At 40.8% G+C, this 19,637-nt stretch overlaps 1 protein-coding gene across 7 annotated transcripts in view; it reads left to right on the top strand.

Moving 5' to 3' along the window:
• abca2 (ATP-binding cassette, sub-family A (ABC1), member 2) overlaps positions 1–16,427 on the top strand; it is a 576,571-nt gene extending 560,144 nt beyond the window's left edge. For all 7 annotated transcript variants that reach the window (XM_078550348.1, XM_078550347.1, XM_078550346.1 and 4 more), the window contains 2 exons: positions 1,590–1,796; positions 13,998–16,427. In XM_078550348.1, coding sequence (XP_078406474.1) covers positions 1,590–1,796; positions 13,998–14,033 — 243 coding nt within the window. In that variant the 3' untranslated portion in view covers positions 14,034–16,427. The remainder of the gene's footprint in view (positions 1–1,589; positions 1,797–13,997) is intronic.
• The last annotated feature ends 3,210 nt before the right edge of the window (positions 16,428–19,637 follow it).

The raw sequence follows: 19,637 nt of genomic DNA, 5'->3' as shown, positions 1-19,637 counted from the left end.
ATCGTTGAGATAAGTGTCACATTGGAAGTAAGGATAGCCAGTCTGCATCACTGGAGGGGATTATCATTCTGTACCATTAATAGAATTTAAACTGTATAGATATATATTGGTGTACACAGTTATAGATAAACATTGTCATTTGTGCTGTAATACCCAGTAGACTTCATAGCTCTACCACTCGTTTACCATTTTCAGTTTATTGGAACGACTAAATTTGTTTTTTCAGTCCTAAGGAACAGGACATTGAAAAATAAATCAGACTTGGCTGCTGTTTTGTGCTTAAGTAGAATTTTTTATAAAATTCTTGAGAAAGCTAAGTCTCTATCACTGGGTATTTCTGGCCAACAGTTAACTGGCTTCAGGTCAGGCAGGCTCAGACTTGTCTACCTCACAGCTTTAAAATAAAAGGCTGCAGGGTTCAGTCGGGGTGAGATGAGATTAGTTGCCAAGAAGAGTTGAACCATGGATTGGAGGAAGTGGGAGCAGGGAAATTTTAATTAAAAATATTCCATTGTTAAAGCATTTGAACCTCATGATGAATAATGTAGTTGGATGACAAAGGTTCTTGGAATACAATCCTTAGACTTCATTTGAGGCCAGTCTAAACTGATGAGATGAAAGTCTTTCTAGTCTTCAGGGTCTTAAATGAAAAACCTTTGGGAAAGTTTGTAACACCCTGTTAACAATTCAGTCAAAAGAAAATTGTGCCCATGATTAAGCATCAAATCTCACTTAGGAATATAGAAAGCCTAGCTATTGCAGAAAAATAACATTTGCGCTGGCATTCTGTGCTCTTCTGTACATGGCGTTGCACACTGCTAGGGAAGAGTGAGGCTCTCTGGATTTGACTCCTGAGAGGCCTGAGCCAGAAGCCAAAGCGACAAAACAGTGTTGCATTCCTACTATTGATTTTCCACCTGTTACTGAGCACATTGTTGGTATCAACCATTTCCAGACAGGATGCCACAAAGCCAACTTCCCAACTCAGTGTAGCATTTTCTATTGCCGCACCAAATGTCCTGTGCTAACCCTCTAAGTGTCATGACAAATCGTGACCAGTTTTGTCCTCTGTGCTGACACCCACAAAGATTTGCCTTGAACATGCTCAATCTCATTTCATGGAGGATACCTTGAGCCAGCAGTGAGAGATGTCCAGCCAGTTGACTAAACCTGTTTCAGACTAAGATCTCAAAGTTCAACAACTAACATGCTCCCACAAATAGTTTTCCTTGCACTGTCTTAGTTGCTTTTTATTTGGAAAATTTCCTGAAGCTTTCAACTGAAAGGCTAGCAAGTATGCGGCTGAAATATTCATGCAAGGAAGACATCTGGATTTGAAGTTCAGCCTTAAATCACATTAGATAGCTCTAGAATTCCCTGCATAAAACTCTCTGCCTCTCTAGCTCTCTCCTCCTTTAATATGCTTCTTAAAACCTAACTCTTTGACCAAGCATTTAGTGACCTATCCTAAATGTCCCCTCTTTTGGCTTGATGTCACGTTTTGCTCGGTTAAGCATCTCTGTTAAAGACGCTGTATAGATGCAAATTGTTGTTATTGAGAGGTTCTTCTACTTTGTCAATCATTGCAGGTGTTTGTAAACTTTGCAAAGAAGCAGAGCGACAACCTGGAGCAGCAGGAAACTGTCAGCACAGGGAGCGTGCAGTCACCGATCAAGCGTATCCTCAGTCTGCTGCGGCCGAGGGGCACCACGACAGAACTACAGGCCCTGACTGTTGAAGAGCCCGAAGAGTTAGAGAGTGATGATGAAGGGCTAATCAGCTTCGAGGAGGAGCGTGTAAGTACCGCATGCAGTTGAGATTAAAAGACTCAACGTGCTATGTCCCTGCTGTCCCCAAAAGTCTACCCAAACCATCCATTGTAAGATGAGGACAACACTCCAAAGCTTCTCTTCATCAAACCCTCCAGTTAGGTTTGCTGGCATCATAAGTAAATTCTCTATCTGTTGTCCCTATTTCAACCAGAAGGTGCCTATGAGATGTTGGTCCACTGCTCTATTGCTGTCATTTGGCACCTGTCCTTTCCAACAGTAGTTTTGATTCCCATCACTAATTATAAATCTCTTGACTCCTATCCCTCAGCCCTGTATCTATCCAGCGGGAGCCAGGACATGCACTGGTCTGGTGCAACTGGGGTTTCCACCACCTTTTAGAAATCTACTTGACTAGGAAGGAATCCAAGAGAGGGTACACCCCATGTATAAGCCAATAGTCCATGCCACCAACTTTAGCTCCAAACAGGGATAGAAATATCTATTTTTCTATGCTAGCTCTGGTTTCAACTGTTGACTGCTGTGAGACTGTGGAGATTTTTATCCTTGGAGTACAACAAAGCTTTTTATTGTTCAGAAATTTGTGTCATTGGTAGCCCACAGGCAAGTTCCTCTGAAAACAGTGTCATTTTTTTTTTTGTAGCAAGTCAGAGCCAGACAACCAAAATATATTTTGCCAATTTGGTTTCTGCTTGTGGCCCTTGGAAAACTTAAATGAAACATGGGTGGTTTTCACAGATTCATGGGCAGAGAGAGGTCAGCTTAAATGCACACTCTCAAATTGCAATTAGGAAAAGTAGATCTGAGGTGGCCAAGGCACATGCCTGTCACCAGTCCAACTGCTTTCTACCTGTCAGGAAGATATAATAATTTTCATAATGTTATTTGGAATTTATTGTAGTGTAATAGTGGGGCCTGTGTCTACATGTGTGTGGGTGTTTGACTTAATTGAATTAAAGACAGCTGGTCTGAAGGCTTTGCTGTAAGAAGAGAAGCTAGGTTTGAAATGCTAAATAGGTAAACGTGGGTGAAGTTTTAGAATGTGAGGTGTAATGGGGACATTTGCATTTTTAAATGAACCAAAGTAGCTTGAATTCAAAAGAGGGAGTGAAATGTTTCACCTAGCCAGAAGAAGTTTTTTTTTAAAAAGTGTTTATTTTTCCTAAAGATTATTGGTAAAATTGGTACTATGATAGATTTTTATTATTAGAGAAGTTAAGTCCAAAGACCTAATGAAACAATGGGAATTTGCATTCAAAGGGGAAAATATATATAAAGGAGAGAAGGCTGTGTGCAAGGGAAGGAATTCTAAGATCTAACAAGTGTGATAAGCCTCCAACCTCTAAGCCTCAAGTTGTCTACACGAACTGAAGTGAAGAAAACTCACTTTGAATTCGACTGTTCAGGGTATTGTGATATTGTTCCTGAGCCTTTTTAAAATTGATTGCCTTAACAAAGGTATTACTTGATGTTAGATTAATTAGGGGAGCTAGGAGTTAACATAATAGTAATTTGTAGACCTATGTATGTGCTTAAATTATCTCTTATTAATAAATGTTTAATTTAGTTTTTTAAAAAAACTTTAACCCTTGGTGGCTTTTTTACTGAATCCAAAGCCCACATCTCGCAATAAATACAATTTGAAAGTAGTTGTGGCAGCTACTTCACGTTTCCCTCCGGGATTTGTGCAGCTTGGCATTTACCATCCGCCTGCCATAACAAAATTGGGGGCTTGTCCGGGATATATTTGAAATGCCTTGATTGGTTTGGAGCTAGTGAATCTTAAGGTGACGAGTACAAGAAGCACTTTGAATTCAGGAGTTGGTGTGAGGGATTTTTAAAGTGATGAGACTGCAAAAATAGCTAAAATCTTTTGGAAGTAGAAACTATAACTCTGATTGGATTGCAAAAAGTATCTAAGGGTAAGTTAAGAGAGTTGGCGGATAAGTTGCAGTTGAGGTTACCAGTAGGGGCAAAAAAAGCAGACATAGTTGAATTGATAGCACAGCATTTATAGTTGGAAGTGATATCTGACACTAGTGAGTCACAGCTGGAGGTAGCGAGACTTCTATTATGAATGATGAAGATTGAACTTGAACAAGCAAAGGAACTGGAAAAATTTGAATTAGAGACAAAGGAAAAAGAAAAGGAAAGAAAAACGGCATTTCAAACGGAGCAAGCGGAAAGGCAGAAGAAAGAAAAGAAGCTGGAACTGGAATTCCAGGCAAGAAATAAGGATAAAGAAAGAGAGGCAAGGGAAAGAGAGAAGGAATGAGAAAGGGAATACCAGCTTAAAAGGCAGGAAGTTAAAAAAGAGATCTCAGATTCTGAGGAAAGTTCTAATGACGAAAAAATACTTTAACCTAAAACCTAGTGGGGAAATGTTTAAATTTGTACAAGCTCTTCCAAAGTTTGAGGAAAGGGATGTTGAAGCATTCTTTATTTCATTTGAGAAGATAGCTGAACAGATGAATTGGCCACAGGAAAACTGGACATTGTTGTTACAATCCAGGTTGGTGGGTAGAGCACATGAAGTTTATGCCTCACTGTCAGAAGAAATGTCAGTGAACTATGGTGTGATTAAAAAAAAAAGACTCTTTTGGGTGCATATGAGTTGGTTCTTGAGGCATACAGGCAGAAATTTAGGAATATGAGAAAACAGCCTGGGCAAACTTATATTGAGTTTGAGTAAAACAAAGTAATTTTGACCGGTGGATATAAGTGTTAAAGATAGAGACAACACATGCAGCTCTTAGAGAAGTAATTCTTTTGGAAGACTTTAAAGATTCAATTCCTTTAGTAGTAAGAACTCATGTGGAGGAACAGAGGGTTAAGACGGGAAGACATCAGCAGAGATAGCTGATGATAATGAGTTAGTTCATAGAGCTAAGCCTTTTTCTCGTCACCCTTTTAAATCAGAAAAGGATAGAAAGTTGGAAAGCGAAAGGAAGGTGGGTAGTCGGGGAAGAGAAGGAGTAGGTGGAAATTCGCAGGAAGTTTCTTCTCAGAATAAAAAGGAAGATGCTGAGGGTAGAAGTGACGCTCGAAAATTGAGGTGTTTTATTCTATAAAGTTGGACACGTGGGGAAGCATTATCCTGTCGGCGAGCATTGGCGGAGGGGGGGGGTGGGGGTGCGATGTCACCGTGTGTCATTTAGATCTTCAGTTTGGTGGGCGCGCAGCTGAGTCAGCTACGCACCCGCCAAACTGTCAAAGGCCTATTGAGGCCTGTTTAAAAACTAATTTAAACAATTAAATGAGCTGCCTTCCAACCTTAAGGCTGGCAGGCCAAGAGCCCAGGCAGCCTTCGCATTTTTCATGAAACCTCATCCACGGGCAGGATGAGGTCTCATGAAGTGTTTTAAAATTCAATAAAAATTATTTTAAAAATTCATTCATGTCACAGCTCATGTGACACTGCCACATGAGGGGACATGTTTTAAAAGTTTTTTTTCCCTTTATTTAAATTTTAAAACATTTTCGCATGCGCGAAAGAGCACAGGCCCCAGCTCAGGGAATCCCCCCCTGCCCGCACAGGGAGCACTCAGCGCTTCTGGGTGAGAGTCACACTGGGCGGGTCTTAATTGACCTGCCCACGTAAAATGGCAGCGCGGCCCCAATCGGGGGCGCCAATCAGGTTTGTGCCCGCCCCTGCCTGCCCCTGCACAACCCCCCCAATGGGGGGAAAACTTTTCCCACAAAGTCAGTGTGTTGGAAATTGCAGGGAAAACCTATTGGGATTATTGGGCTACAGAAAAGTTCTGGAAGTATAAGTACTGTGGATTCTGAGATTCAGGCACAGGAAGAACCAATGGTTTGTGTGCAGGTAAAACAGGAAGAACCAGTGATAGGTAAGGAAGTGGAATTGTGTTCACAAGTCACCCAAGGGAATCCTGAGGAGCAGGTTGCAAAAATGTTTTAAGATTTTGTATGTGAAGGGAAGTCTTTCCATGTGTACGGGGTGGAATAGGTAAAGATGTTAAAATTTTAAGATACACTGGGGCTAGTCAATCCTTAATGTTGTGGGCTGGTGACATTAGCTGTTTAGAAGGAGTATTGCAGGAACAGGTGATAATAAGTGGGGCTCATGGAGATGCTAAACCTATTCCATTGTGGAAGGTAAATTTAAAAAGCAAGTGGAAAACAGGTGAGGTGATTGTTGGACTAGTGGAAAAATTGCCCATTGCAGGGGTTCAATTTATTTTTGGTAATGATATAGCTGGGTCACAGATGTGGGTGATGCCTATGGTAGTTGAGCAACCTTAGAAGCGTTTTCAACAGAGTGCTGCAGAGAGAGCGTCCTGGATTGTTTCCAGATTGTGTGATAGCAAGATCACAGGTGCATAGGTTGAAACAAGAAGAACAGGAAGTTCAAAGGCAGAGAGAAGGTGTGGAAGTCCAATTAACTGGCACTGTGTATGATAACATTTTCAGGAAGAAAGACTGGAACACAATGCAACTGAGGTATTTAACTCAAGGCAGTTGGCAAAGTTACAGACAAAGGATTTGCAAGTAAAACTGTCATATCAAATAGTTTATTCAGAAATAGAGGCAAAATGTATCTCAGAATGTTATTACCTTAAAAGTAACGTTTTAATGAGGAAATGGCCGTATCGTGTTTCAGCAAATGAGAGCTAGAGGGAGATGCATCAGATTGTAATACCATTTAGACATAGAAATGAGATTCTGATAATTGCTCATGAAAGTCCAATGGTGGGGAGACATTTGGGAATTAGACACAGGCGAAAATACAAAATAATTTTTATTGGCCTGGATTGCATAGGGATATAGGCAAATTCTGTAGAACATCTCACATGTGTCAGGTGATAGGGAAACCGCATTGATTAAGCGGCACCTTTAATTCCAATTCCAGCATTTGAAGAACCTTTTACTAGGGTCATGGTTAATTATGTAGGACCCCTCCCTAATTTTAAAAGTGGGATCTGTACTTACTGACAATAATGGATGTGTTTACAAGGTTTCCTGAAGCAATACCTTTGAGAAATATTACAACAAAGAAAATCGTGGAAGCGTTAATTAATATTTTGTACAAGATATGGCTTACCTAAGGAAATGCAATCAAATCAGGGTTCAACTTTCATGTCACAGCTGTTTAAGGAAGTAATGAACAGTTTGGGGATAAACAATTTAAGTCAACAGCTTACCATCCTGAGTCACAAGGGGCTTTGGAAAGATGGCAACAAACTTTAAAAACTATGAGGGCACATAGTCAGGATTATCCATAGGATTAGGATAGGGGGATTCCATTCTGGTTATTTGCTATTAGGGATTCTCCTAATGCATTGACTGGTTTTAGTCCTTTCGAACTAGTTTATGGTCATGAGGTAAGGGGACCACTGAAATTGTTTCATGAGAAATTGGTGGGTCAAGATTCAGAAATGTCTCTCCTGGGTTATGTATCAAACTTTTTATGTCACAGCTGGTGGTAAATGCTATGTTGTTCAAATCCCAGAGGGAAACTTGAGACAACTGCCACAACTAATTTTTCAATTTGTATGTTTCAAGATGCCGTCTTTGAATTCAGTAGTAATAAGACCGAGCTTTATAGGTTTTTACAGAACTAGGTTAAACATTTATGGGGGGATGGGAACCTGAGCAGGGAGACAGAGAAGGAGGAAACAAGGATAGAAACAAAAGACAGAAAAGAAAGAAGCATAAGTGGAAGGCAGAAAAAACAAGGGTGAAAAACAAATGGGGTCATAGTGCAAAATAAAGCTAAGATGACTAACAAGGTTAAAAAGACAAGTCTAAAGGCATTGAATCTTAATGTGTGGAGCATTCACAATAAGGTAGATAAATTAACAGCGCAAATAGATATAAACAGTTATGACATAGTTGCAATTACAGCGACATGGCTACAGGGTGACCAAGGATGGGAACTGAACCTCCAGGGGATTTAAAAATTTAGTAAGGACAGACAAATAGGGAAAGGAGGCGGGGTAGCACTGTTAGTAAAGGAGGAAATCAATACAGTAGTGAGGAAGGGATATTGGCTCGGAAAATCATGATGTGGAATCTGTTTGGGTGGCGATAAGAAACACCAAGGGGCAGAAAACATTGTTGGGTTGTCTATAGGCTCCCAAACAGTAACAGAGATGTAAAGGAAAGCATTAAGCAGGAAAGTGGAGACACATGCAATAAGGGTACAACTGTATCACGGGTGACTTTAATCTACATATAGATTGGACAAACCAAACTAACAATAATACTGTGGATGAGGATTCCTTGGAGTGTGTACGTGCTGGCTTTTTAGAACAATACGTTGAGGAACCAACTAGTAAGCAGGCTATTCTGGGTATTGTGCAATGAGAGAGGATTAATTAACAATCTTATTGTGTGGTGTCCCTTGGGGAAGAGCAACCATAAAATGATAGAATTGTTCATTAGGATGGAGAGTGAAGAAGTTGAATCCGAAACTAGGGCCTTGAATCTAAATAAAGGGAACTATGAGGGTATGAGGCGCGAGTTGGCAATGATGGATTGGGGAACCTTACTAAAAGGCTTGACAGTGGATAGACAATGACTAATATTTAAGGATTGCATGCATGAATCACAACAATTTATTCATTCCTGCCTGGTGCAAAAATAAAACAGGAAAGGTGGCTCAACTATGGCTTACAAAAGAAATTAAGGATAGTATTAGATCCAAAGAGGAGACGTATAAAATTGCCAGAAACTGCAGCAAGCCTGAGGATTGGGTGCAGTTTGGAATTCAGCAAAAGTGGACATAAAGATTGATCAAGAAGGAGAAAATGAAATATGAGAGTAAACTTACAAGGAACATTAAAAACTGACTGTAAAAGCTTCTATAAATATGTGAAGAGAAAAAGATTAGCGAAGACAAACGTAGGTCCCTTACAGTCAGAAACAGGGGAGACTATAATGGGGGACAAAGAAATGGCAGAAGAATTGAACACACATATTTTGATTCTGTCCTCACAAAAGAGGACACACATAGGGCAGAATTTTCTGCCTGCCGGTCGGGCGGGCCCGACCCAATCTCCGGTGGGCGGGGATCCAATCCCCGCCGGAGAAGCGGACCCTGCCGTCGTTTTACGTGGGCAGGCCAATTAAGGCCCACCCAGCGTGATGTCCGCCGGGAAGCGCTATGCACTTCTGGGGTGGGTGGGGGGGGGGGGGGGGGGGGATTCCCCAAAAGCGACATTTCCCTGAGGCTAAGTGCTGCCTCAGGAAGATCGCTGACAGTTTTAATAACGTTAAAAATAGAAAAAAAAATCCTTGACTTGTCCCCCTCATGTGACAATGTCACATGAGATGGGACATGTTCATTAATTACACTAAAACTTTATTAAACTTTTTAAATCCCTACATGAAACTTCATCCCGCCGGTGGATGAGGTTTCATGTTTTTTCTATTTGCCGCCGAGGCTCCTGGCCTGCTCGTCAACCTTAAAGTTGGACGGGCAGGTCCTTTAATTGTTTCAATGATCCAGTCAATGGCCTCAGTTGGCCATTGACAGGTCGGCGGGCCAGCAGCTGATTTTGCTGTGGGCCCGACTTCCTGAAAATTTAAATGGGGCGGGATGACGTCAGGAGTTCCTCCCATGTCATTTTATGCATCGGCGAGCGGGCCCCGCCCCCTGCTCGCCAACGGCAAAACTCAGCCCATAATTTCCCAGAAATGTTAGGGAGGGTCTAGTGAGAGGGAGGAATTGAAGAAAATCAGTATTAGTAAAAAAAAAAATGGTGCTCGAGAAATTAATGGGGTTAAAGGCTGAAAAATCCCCAGGGCCTAATGATCTACCTCCCAGAGTACTAAAAGAAATGGCTCTGAGAATATTGGATGCATTGGTGGTCATCTTCCAAAATTCTATAGACTCTGAAGCAGTTACCACAGATTGGGGGGTAGCATTGTAATCCCACTATTTAAAAAGAAAGGGAGAGAAAAAACAGAGAATTACAGACCAGTTAGCCTAACATCAGTACTGGGGAAAATGCTAGAGTCTATTATAAAAGACGTGGTAACAGAACACTTTGAAAGCATTAACGGGATTAGACAAAGTCAGCATGGGTTTATGAAAGGGAAATCATGCTTAGCTAATCTACGGGAGTTTTTTAAGGATGTAACTAGTAGAATAGATGAGGGAGAACAAAGATTGACTTGTTAAAAGGATATTGGCGAGTATCGTTTTCAGAGACAGCAAAGGAGATATCAGCTTTTGTGATTCCAGATGGACTATATAAGTTTAAAGCCATGCTCTTTGGCTTGAAAAATGCACCTGCAACATTTCAAAGACTGACAAACAAAGTAATTGCAGGTCTGAACAATTGTGCTGTTTATTTGATGACTCAATAGCTTTCAGTCAGATGTGGGAGGAGCATTTACAGCATCTGGAAGAATTGTTTTGTCAATTACAAGAAACCAATTTGGTGATGAGCTTGGCTAAACGTGATTTTGCAAAAGTGCAAGTTACACATCTAGGCCATACCATTGGGCATGGTAAGGTGACTCCGAGAGATGTGAAAGTCAAGGCTATCATGGATTTCTCAGTGCTTACATCAAAGCGAGAAGTTTTGAGATTTCTAGGCATGAATGGGTTTTACTGGAAATTTGTATCAAATTTTAGCAGTGTGGTTGCACCATTGACTGAACTATTAAAAAAAAAGAAAGAAGTTTCAATGGACACAGGAGTGTCAGAAGGCATTTGATAGTTTGTAAACTGTATTAACTCCAATGCCAATTTTGGCAGTATCCAATTACGGCAAGCAATTTAAGTTGGCCACTGACGCAAACAATATAGGCATTGGGGCTGTATTGTTACAAGAAAAAGACACGAATTGAAAAACCGATAGGATATTTTTCATGACAGCTCATGTAACACTCACATGAGGGGGCATGTTTCAATAATTTTTTACTTTTATTTATAAAAAAAAATGTTTTATTATCAACTTAATCTCCCTGAGGCAGCTCTGTGCCTCAGGGAGATTGCTGCACTCTTTTGCGCGCATGCACGAAAGAGCGTAGACCCTGACTCTCCCTCCGCCCGTACAGGTAGCACTGAGCGCTACCGGTCACGCATTATGGCTGGGCGGGCCTTAATTAGCCAGCTGCGTAAAATGGCACGCAGCCAATCGCAGGTGGCAATCGGCTCCACGCCCGCCTGCACCCGCTCCCGAATCGCCCGCCCACCAACTGAAAAATTCACCCCATGGTATCATCTCCTTGTAATTATGAAGACTTACAGCTGAATCGCAATTTGACTCTTAACTGAGAATTTTTAAATGTAAATTCAAATTTCCACTAAGCCCAGAAAAAAATCCTGTTTAAAATCTTTTTACCACAGCCCTTGCACCTAACCTGAAGAATCCTACTGCTCCCTGAGTTGTGGGATCTCAGGTCTAGAACTGGAAACCCTATTCGCCTCCGGTGTCAGCAATAGCATGTTGATGCATGTGGTTCCCTTCATTGGGACAATGCATCCTAACCCTACCACCAGACATAGATCCCTGAGCATAAGAACCCTATCACCAGACATAGATCCCTGAATTCAAACATCCTATTTGCCTTTCTGACTAAAACTGCTATTATGCTGTGAAGTAATTCTGAATTGTGGGGAATTCTAGAGCATCCACATCAACCAATTCCAGCCAGTGTTAGGAATGATCAAATGTACTTCACCAAACAGGCTAACAAAAGGTGGAGAGGCAGGAATGACAACTTAACAAACTTCCTAGTGGCTTCAAAGAGCTGGCATGGTTCCCCCAAAATCTGTCAACTCAGAAGTGCTTCTCGCATGTGAAGTCAAGTCATTTAGCAGGCTTTGTATCTTCTGTGGTAAACATTCCATCATTTGTATTAGTGGAAATATTAGTATATGTAAGGCCAAGGGAAAAATCCAATTATGAAAGGCACAATATTAGTGGCTTATGTCTGGGAGGAAAGGGTAGGATTGGCAAATTGAATATTTCCCCAGAAATAATGGATTTTTACATTAAAATTAATACATTTTATATTATACTTTTTAATTGTTTTTAAGTTGATAAACAAAGCACAACTTGGATTGTTAATAGACCAGGTAGGCCATCATTCAGACCAAGCATTGTCCCAACAGTCACTCTCTCATACCCAACCCTTCATGTCCTCAGTGTATGGGGATAGTGCAGCCCACCTTACCACTCATCCTTTCACAGAGAATCTCTCCTCTCCTCCAACCTTACCAGTTCATACAGACTCTCTTCCCCCTCCCTTCTGTTCAACCTGGAGCTCTTCTAACGTTGCAACCCTCTGAGGCTGGCACACTACTCGCAACCCTCTCCCATTTAAGCTGGCACATTCCTCTCCATCAATGCTGGAGCATTTCTATCTCTCGCAACTGAACCGTAGCATTCCTAGTTTCTACCCAATCTTCCTCCCAATGTACCAGATGTAGGGGGGGGGTCCAAAACAAGTGTTATAATGGGTTATAATCTCAGACTTAGAGCTAGACCATTCACGGATGATGTCAAGAAGTATTTCTTCACACAAAGGATTGTGCAAATCTGCAAATCTTCCCCCAAAAAATAATCTATTCATGCATGATCAATTGGAAAATTCAAAAACTGAGATTGATAGATTTTTGCTAAGCAAAAGTAATAAGGGATATGGAGACAAAGCAGGTAAATGGAGTTAAGATACAGATCAACCAGTAGAGTGATGGAAAGGCCTTGAGGGGCTGAATGGCCCCCTCCTGTTCCCAGATACCTTTTGCAGTTACTACCCCCATCCTTCTCAAATAGATTGGAGAAGTTGGGACTGTTTTCCTTGGAGAAGAGAAGGTTGAGAGGAGATTTGAGAGAGGTGTTCAAAATTATGAGGCTTCTTGAGAGAGTAGATAGGGAGAAACTGTTCCCACTGGTGGAAGGATCGAGAATAAGAGGGCATGGATTTAAGGTAATTGGCAAAAGAAGCAATGGTGACATGAGGAAAATGTTTTTACAAAGTGAGTGGTTATAATCTGAATGCACTGCCTGAGAGTGTGATGGGGGCAGATTTAATTGAGGTATTCAAGAGAAAATTGGATTATTATCTGAAAAGGATTAATGTGCAGGGCTGTGGGAAGAAGACAGGGGAGTGGCACTAGGTAAATTACTCCTACGGAGAGCTGGCACAGATACAACAGGCCGAATGGCCTCCTCCTGCGCTGTAACAGTTCTATAATTCTGAGAGTATCGCCCATTAAGAGAAGTTTTGATAGAGGTGTTCAAAATCATGAAGGGTTTTAATAGAGTAAAGACGGAGAAATTGTTTCCAGTGATAGAAGAGTTGGCAACCAGCAGACACAGATTTAAGGTAATTGACATCAGAGCCAGAGGTGAGATGAGGAAAAAGTTTACCCAGCTATTTGCTGTGACCTGGAATATATTGCCTCAAAGGGTGGTGGAATAGATTCTATAGTAACTTGCAAAAGAGAAGTGGTTAAATCCTTGAAGGAGAGAAAGTTACAAAGCCACGAGAAAAGAGCAGGGAGTGGGACTAATTAGATAACTCTGTCAAAGAGCCAGAACAGGCAGGCTGGGCTGAATGTCCACCTTCTGCACAGTAAGAGCCTGTGATTTTTATTTGCTCCTTTCATCTATTGCCTCCTTTCTTCCCCTCTTGAGTTCGACCCAACCACCCTTCTCCTCCCTCGCGCCCAGCCTCCCTGGCCCCAAAAACTTGCTCCTACTTGAGGTGCCATTTGCTAACGGACAGGATTGCAGCATCTTGGATACTATAAGTGGGAACAATCCCTATCATAACGGTGGAAACGAGAGTGAGAAACGACAGGGTCCCGTTCTAGTGGGTTAGGGACCAGACTCTAGAGAAGTGAGATTAGGTCAGAAGGGTCCGCCACTACAAATGCTGGTGCACTAACCAGGCGGCCAAAATACTGACTGTCACCATGAAATGGTATGTATGAAGAGGAAGACAGACAGACAGACAAATGTATATACCAGTAAACTGGATTCATGAGCCATATGCTAAATCACTGCATTCTCACAGAGCCGTTGCTGTCTGGAGATATGCTGCTGTCCATAGTAGAAAAGAAGTGTCCCATCATGATGTTCCAGCCACCACGCTTTGGGACAAACTTGATGGACCAGCTGGTCTTTGCCTGCCCGTTAAATTTATCTGTTCAAAAGTATGGTTTTATTGCATGATTCTCGATGGATATCATCTGATGTTTTTTTTCTTCTTTTTCTTCAGGCTCAGCTTTCATTCAACACGGACACGCTGTGCTGAGTGGATGAAATCCCATGAAGATTTCAATTGCTGACGACCGTGTACAGGACATTTGAGAACTTTGCATCAGCCTAGCACAAGACTAAAGGCAGTGCTGGGGAAAGGGGGTAGGGGGTAGGGTGGTGGAAATGACCGTCTGTGTGGTCAATAGTTCCTTCGAGTTGAAGTAATTCGGAGGAGACATTAAACCCATTAACCAACAGAGAACGCTGCTTCGATGGTGCGAGCGGTTTTGTTACCCATGCATTGCTTCTGGGTCGTTTTGGCGAAGTAGATCTCCAATGAACATTGAGTGTTGCATTTTATTTAATGCAGAGCTGTTTTATTTTGGTGCACTGTCAAAAACATAGTGTATAATACCTGTCTGCTTTGTATTGGAATATTTAAAAATTATTTTTAAAAGTGTAGAAGTGAAGAGCAAATAATTAGGGTCCTTATTTTCAATTACAAAAGCATTGTAAACACTCAGATATTTAAGCCTTGTCACTGCAACAAATGCATGAAATTATCCAATATATCCAGGGTCTATATGGCCTATAACCTGTACAATGAAATCCAGACTACAAATTAGGCCTAACCTTGAAAAACTTAAGTGCAACACCACTTAGTGTACATAACAGTAACTCAAATGCTAAGAGCAAGCTTGAATTACTATTAGTGTTTGTTGGACAGTAACCTGGTACATTATAGGGAGGGACTGATGGCAGTCCAGCTTTCATTAAATGATTAGGATTTATAATTTCAGATTGAAAAAAGACATGATCTGAGCAATGTTCTAGAAATTAGAATTTGCTTATAATTTTTCAATTTCTATTTCTAGAAAAATACAATAATAAAGTGCATTCTTACCCCTTTGACTAAAACCAACATGACTATTTATAAATAAGACATATCATTAGAATTTTTTGAGCCCACCCATGTGCTTATGGCTTAGATTTTCGAAACAAAGCAAGGGCAAACCAAAATCTTACTGTTACCCTGGTGCTAACATTGTCCCTAATTTTCCTTGCCCCCTCACCTTTCTTAGAAACCATAATAAGACCTTCAGGTCTCTACTCCATGTGCTTGGCTATTCTCTTCATGTTAACATATTATTGAAGTCAAGTGAACCCTTGACTTGATTTATTCCACCTCGCAGTGATCACTCACACCAAATAAGCAAGGAATAAAACGTTCAATGTCAACAGAACAAACTATGTGGTACAGGATAATGTATGTTATTATTTTCCAAGGATGACTTCTGTTGACTGACTGATCTTTGTCCTGAAGCGGATTTTGCAAAATGGTTCTGGCACACTTTGGATGATATATTTACTTTAATTTGTTTTTCTTTATTGTTGATCTTGTAAATGTTTCAACAGATACATGTTTGCCACAACCCATGCAAGTACCAATTAGGCTGAAGTAAAGCACAGAAGTGTAATAGAAAATGAATGTAGGTCCTTTTGGCTATAAAATAAGATGTAATGTCCATCTAACCCTATTAAAATATTTTAAACTTTATTACACTCGAACTTCAGTGTATCCCTCAGCAGCTAACATGGATATAAATTCATATTAAAAGGAAATACTGCCATAACTTCAGACATAAGATCAAAGAACAAGCTGAGCCAAGGCTCACATGCCTTGATGGCATAACCAGAGGAGACCTGATCTTTGCAGTTGAAGCAATGCTTCCCACCCCATTCAGAACTGTGCATGTCGAAAAATCTGAGTGTTTACAATGAGCTGCAGTACAAGGACTGTGACTTCTCTTGAAGATGTTTTATTTAAAATAAGCATAAGCAACACAACAAAGGATGTAATTGTAACCTTAAACTGCTGTTATTAGAGGTGGACAGTCAGTACTAATGCCCCTGATTATTATAAATATTCTAAACAGAAAGCACCAAGATCTGACTCACATTTCAGATGGATGCCTTGTATATTTTTTTTTTTAAATCCTAAAGCATTTCCCACAGTGATCCTAATATCAAAGTGATATTCATGTTGGCCACCAATTCTATTGAAGTGCTGAGATAAAGTGACCTGAGGTGAATGCCTGTTTCCACCTTCAATGCTTGACTGTCAGTCAGCCATGTGGGTGTGACTATGTGGCTGAGCCTTTCATCTGATGGTGACCTCGGACACTGGACGCACCCAAGTACCTGGCAGACAATTGAAGCAGCCAAGAGACATAAATGAGCCTCAGGTTACTGCATCTCAGTCATTCCATGGAACCGGGGAGTGCCTTTTTCTCTTTTATTTTTAAAAGCTAGTACTTTTGGTAAGCTTTGGAATTAAATTATGAAATTGTGGGCCGGGAGGAAAGATGGCGTTTTAAGTTGATTTTTACCTTTCAGTACATCTCCATGTCAAGCTGTGCAATGAAAATAAAAAATAATCAGCAAGGAATTTTTTTTGTATTAATAGAACTTAACCTGCATTGTTAATTCTGACCTTACCTGAGAAGGCAGAGTTAAAAAGGTTCAATGAAAGTAACTTGAAATTTAGTCATTTTGCTTTTCTCTATTTGTTCTTTTTTCTCCAGCTTTCTGCATTTTAATTTTCATTTGATTGACGATTTCTTTGCTAAAATGTGAGCAAATTATGTTTTTTTTTTAAAGTGAACTGCTTGAACCCTGGCATTGTATTGTGCCTTTCAGCCTTGTAATATCAAATCTCACACCACACACTTCAAAACAGGGACCTGAATGTTTGGAAGGCTGCAACTTGTTTGAGAAAAGGTTCTAAAAAAACTCAGCAAAAAAAAAACAAAGTATGAGAAAAATGGATTTCTTTATGGTGCAGAAGAAGAAAATCCAATGCAAAACGAGGTAAAGAGGGGTGAGCATTCCCATTGAAACCCTTTGGAAAAAATCAAGATCAAATAGTCACGAAACCTAACTATTCATTTCAGCATACTTATGATTTTCTCTTATAACATTCCCTTCTGGGTTCCTTTATGAAATATTGATTAACAGTAGATGGTAATAGGCATTATTGAGGGGAAAGGGGAAGAACTGGATTTTGAAGAGTCTCTGAACCCAGCAGTGTGATGCAACTGAGTTAACTTGTACCTTGTTGAAGAACCCCGGGCAGACATGGCTGCTTCATTTCCACTGATACTACAACCCAGCTGCCACTTAATGAGAAAAAATGTAAGGCGATAAAGTACTGCCATCGTCAACTTGGAAATGGGCACCGTGATATTAGTAAGCATAATCATTAAGAACAGCTGGACTGTTCAATATAATCTTTTCATATAATGGGGGACCTTTTAAGTTCACTTGCCAATTGAGAGATTTTTTTATTAGCAAAAGAAAATACAGATTTCTGTTATGTTTGTTCTCTACAATTCCTTTAAAATGGGTCTTCCTGCATTACCTCCAAAACAGCAAAGCCATATAACTAACAAGCCCCTTCAAAATGGGTATCAATATGCTTTTATAAAGGATTAGCCTGGTTGGTCCTAGTCCATTCTAACACAGAAGATGGTGATGATACAAGCCTGGTACCATGAGCATCACAAGGTAATGTAGTAATAGCATATAAACAATGCAATGATATTAACAGTAGTGCTTAATGGCTATAAACCTCCATTGCTGGTCTGGGCAAATGCCCACTTCAAATTTCGGTACCAATGTACCATTCGTATTGTCTCTCACCCCTCTTAATCTTTCAGTAGTGGCAGGGCCCCCAGGACCTGTCCTGAAATACAGTTCCCAGCTTCCCAAATAAAATTATTTCAAAAAACTTTTCATCAATTTTGCCCAATGTCTCCCTTTTCTCCAGAGCCTCGTGCATTCCTGTATGTTTTTGCAAAGTTTTTCTGTGTCTGGCCTGTTGAGCTGAGCTTCTTGACCATCAGTTTGTGTGTCAGTGGAATTGTTGACGTGCCTGTTGGTGAGAGCAGTGGATGTGTTAAGTAGTGTCATATTTGCACATTTCCTGTGTGTGTCTCTTGTCTTTTATGGGGTATTTCTGACTGTTGGGCTAGAAGCGCCTGCATTTCTGTAATGTTTTCAGTTTAGGGCAATGACAGAACAGCCTGTATATCGCTCACAAGAACAAAATAAATATTTGTTTTGTTGTATAAAACTTTGTCAGAGAGGATTTGCCTTTTGATTTGGATTGTGAATATAAAATTGGGAATGAGAAAAGGCCTTTCACCTCATCAAGCCCACCCCATCCATTACACAACTGTGAACTTCCCCTGATACTCTATCAAGCTTTGCTGATCGCACAGGTTAAGGAATCATAAGCCCCTTCTCTTGCCGCTTAAAAAAAAATCAAGCGGTACTATATCTACCGCTGTGCTAACAATAAGGACAGATAAAGCAGCCCCAAAGTGGGCATCCATGATGTGCTGCAAACCATCAACAGCAGCAGCAGAATTATATACTGCAGCGATCTGCAATCTTATGGTCCAGCACATCCCTGACTCCTTGATTACCATCAAGCCAAATCAACTGTCATCATGCAGAGGGTTTGCCAGGAGCATCATCAAGCATACCTTGTAGTGGAGTATGAATCAGTGAAGTTACTACACAGGGTTATTAGCATGTTAAACACAAAAGCAGCTGGCTACAGACAGACCTAGCCAGTCCAACAATAAATGGATCAGTGCAATGTACTGTGGTCTTACCACAGTGGTTGAGAATGGAGAACGAGACCACTAATGGGAAGAAGGTTCCTTGAACATCCCCACCTTCAACTAGGATGGAACTTGACAGGTGAGCTTAAGAAACATGGCTGAAGTGCTAGGAAGTAGACTCATAGAAACATTATGGCGCAGAAAGAGGCCATTCAGCCCATCATGTCTTTGCCAGCCAGAAAAAGAAACTAGCCACTCATTTTAATAGTACTTTCCAGCACCTGGTTATATGTGCCAGCATGCCACTGTAATGCAAAGGTGCTCGGCAAAGCAAGGGTTAATGTTGGACTGGAGAATAACACCACCCACGATGTGATGTATAGAGTCACATGGTAATAGGTTGAGAGAACAGCCTAGAATGAACACTCTGGAAGCAGCCTGCATGGAGGTAACAGCACTATGCACGACAGTAACCTGGGATCTGTAAATAGTTAAAGATTAACAATAAATGGTTCATGTTTAAATGTACAGGTCTCACGATCTCATCATTGAGAAACCACAGCTAGCACCATATTACAACATGGTTAGCAGCAATGGGAGCTTCTACAAGATACCACATCAGAGATAGTATCATAATCCGACATGGTGATCCATGGTGATATGAAAAGTGGCAGCGAAATGCATAAACCCAGAACAGTATCCCAGGGTGTGAAAAACTAAAAGCAACTGAAGCCTAACTGGAGAGATGCGCATCTAAGAAGAAAACTTGAAGAAAAAGCTGAAGAGGCTTCACTACAGACTTAGAAGTGAGGAATCCACCAGAGTAAGTGGAAGCCCATTACAGAAAATTGCAAGAACCTGAGGGACACAGTTCATGAGATGGTGAGCAAAAATACAAAAAAGAAGTAGCCGTACTTACATTTTAGAATAGGTGGCGGTCTCAAGGGCTCAGCACCCAGAGGGCAGCTAAAAGAGAGCTCTGAGTAAAAAAACAAAGGTTCCAAAAAAAACCTGTAAAAATCAGCTGG

This window comes from Cetorhinus maximus, chromosome 10 (assembly GCF_964194155.1).
Source record: "Cetorhinus maximus chromosome 10, sCetMax3.hap1.1, whole genome shotgun sequence".
Lineage (NCBI taxonomy): Eukaryota > Metazoa > Chordata > Chondrichthyes > Lamniformes > Cetorhinidae > Cetorhinus > Cetorhinus maximus.
Note: the sequence above shows the minus strand (reverse complement) of the source record. Positions and strands in the feature narration are given on the sequence as shown.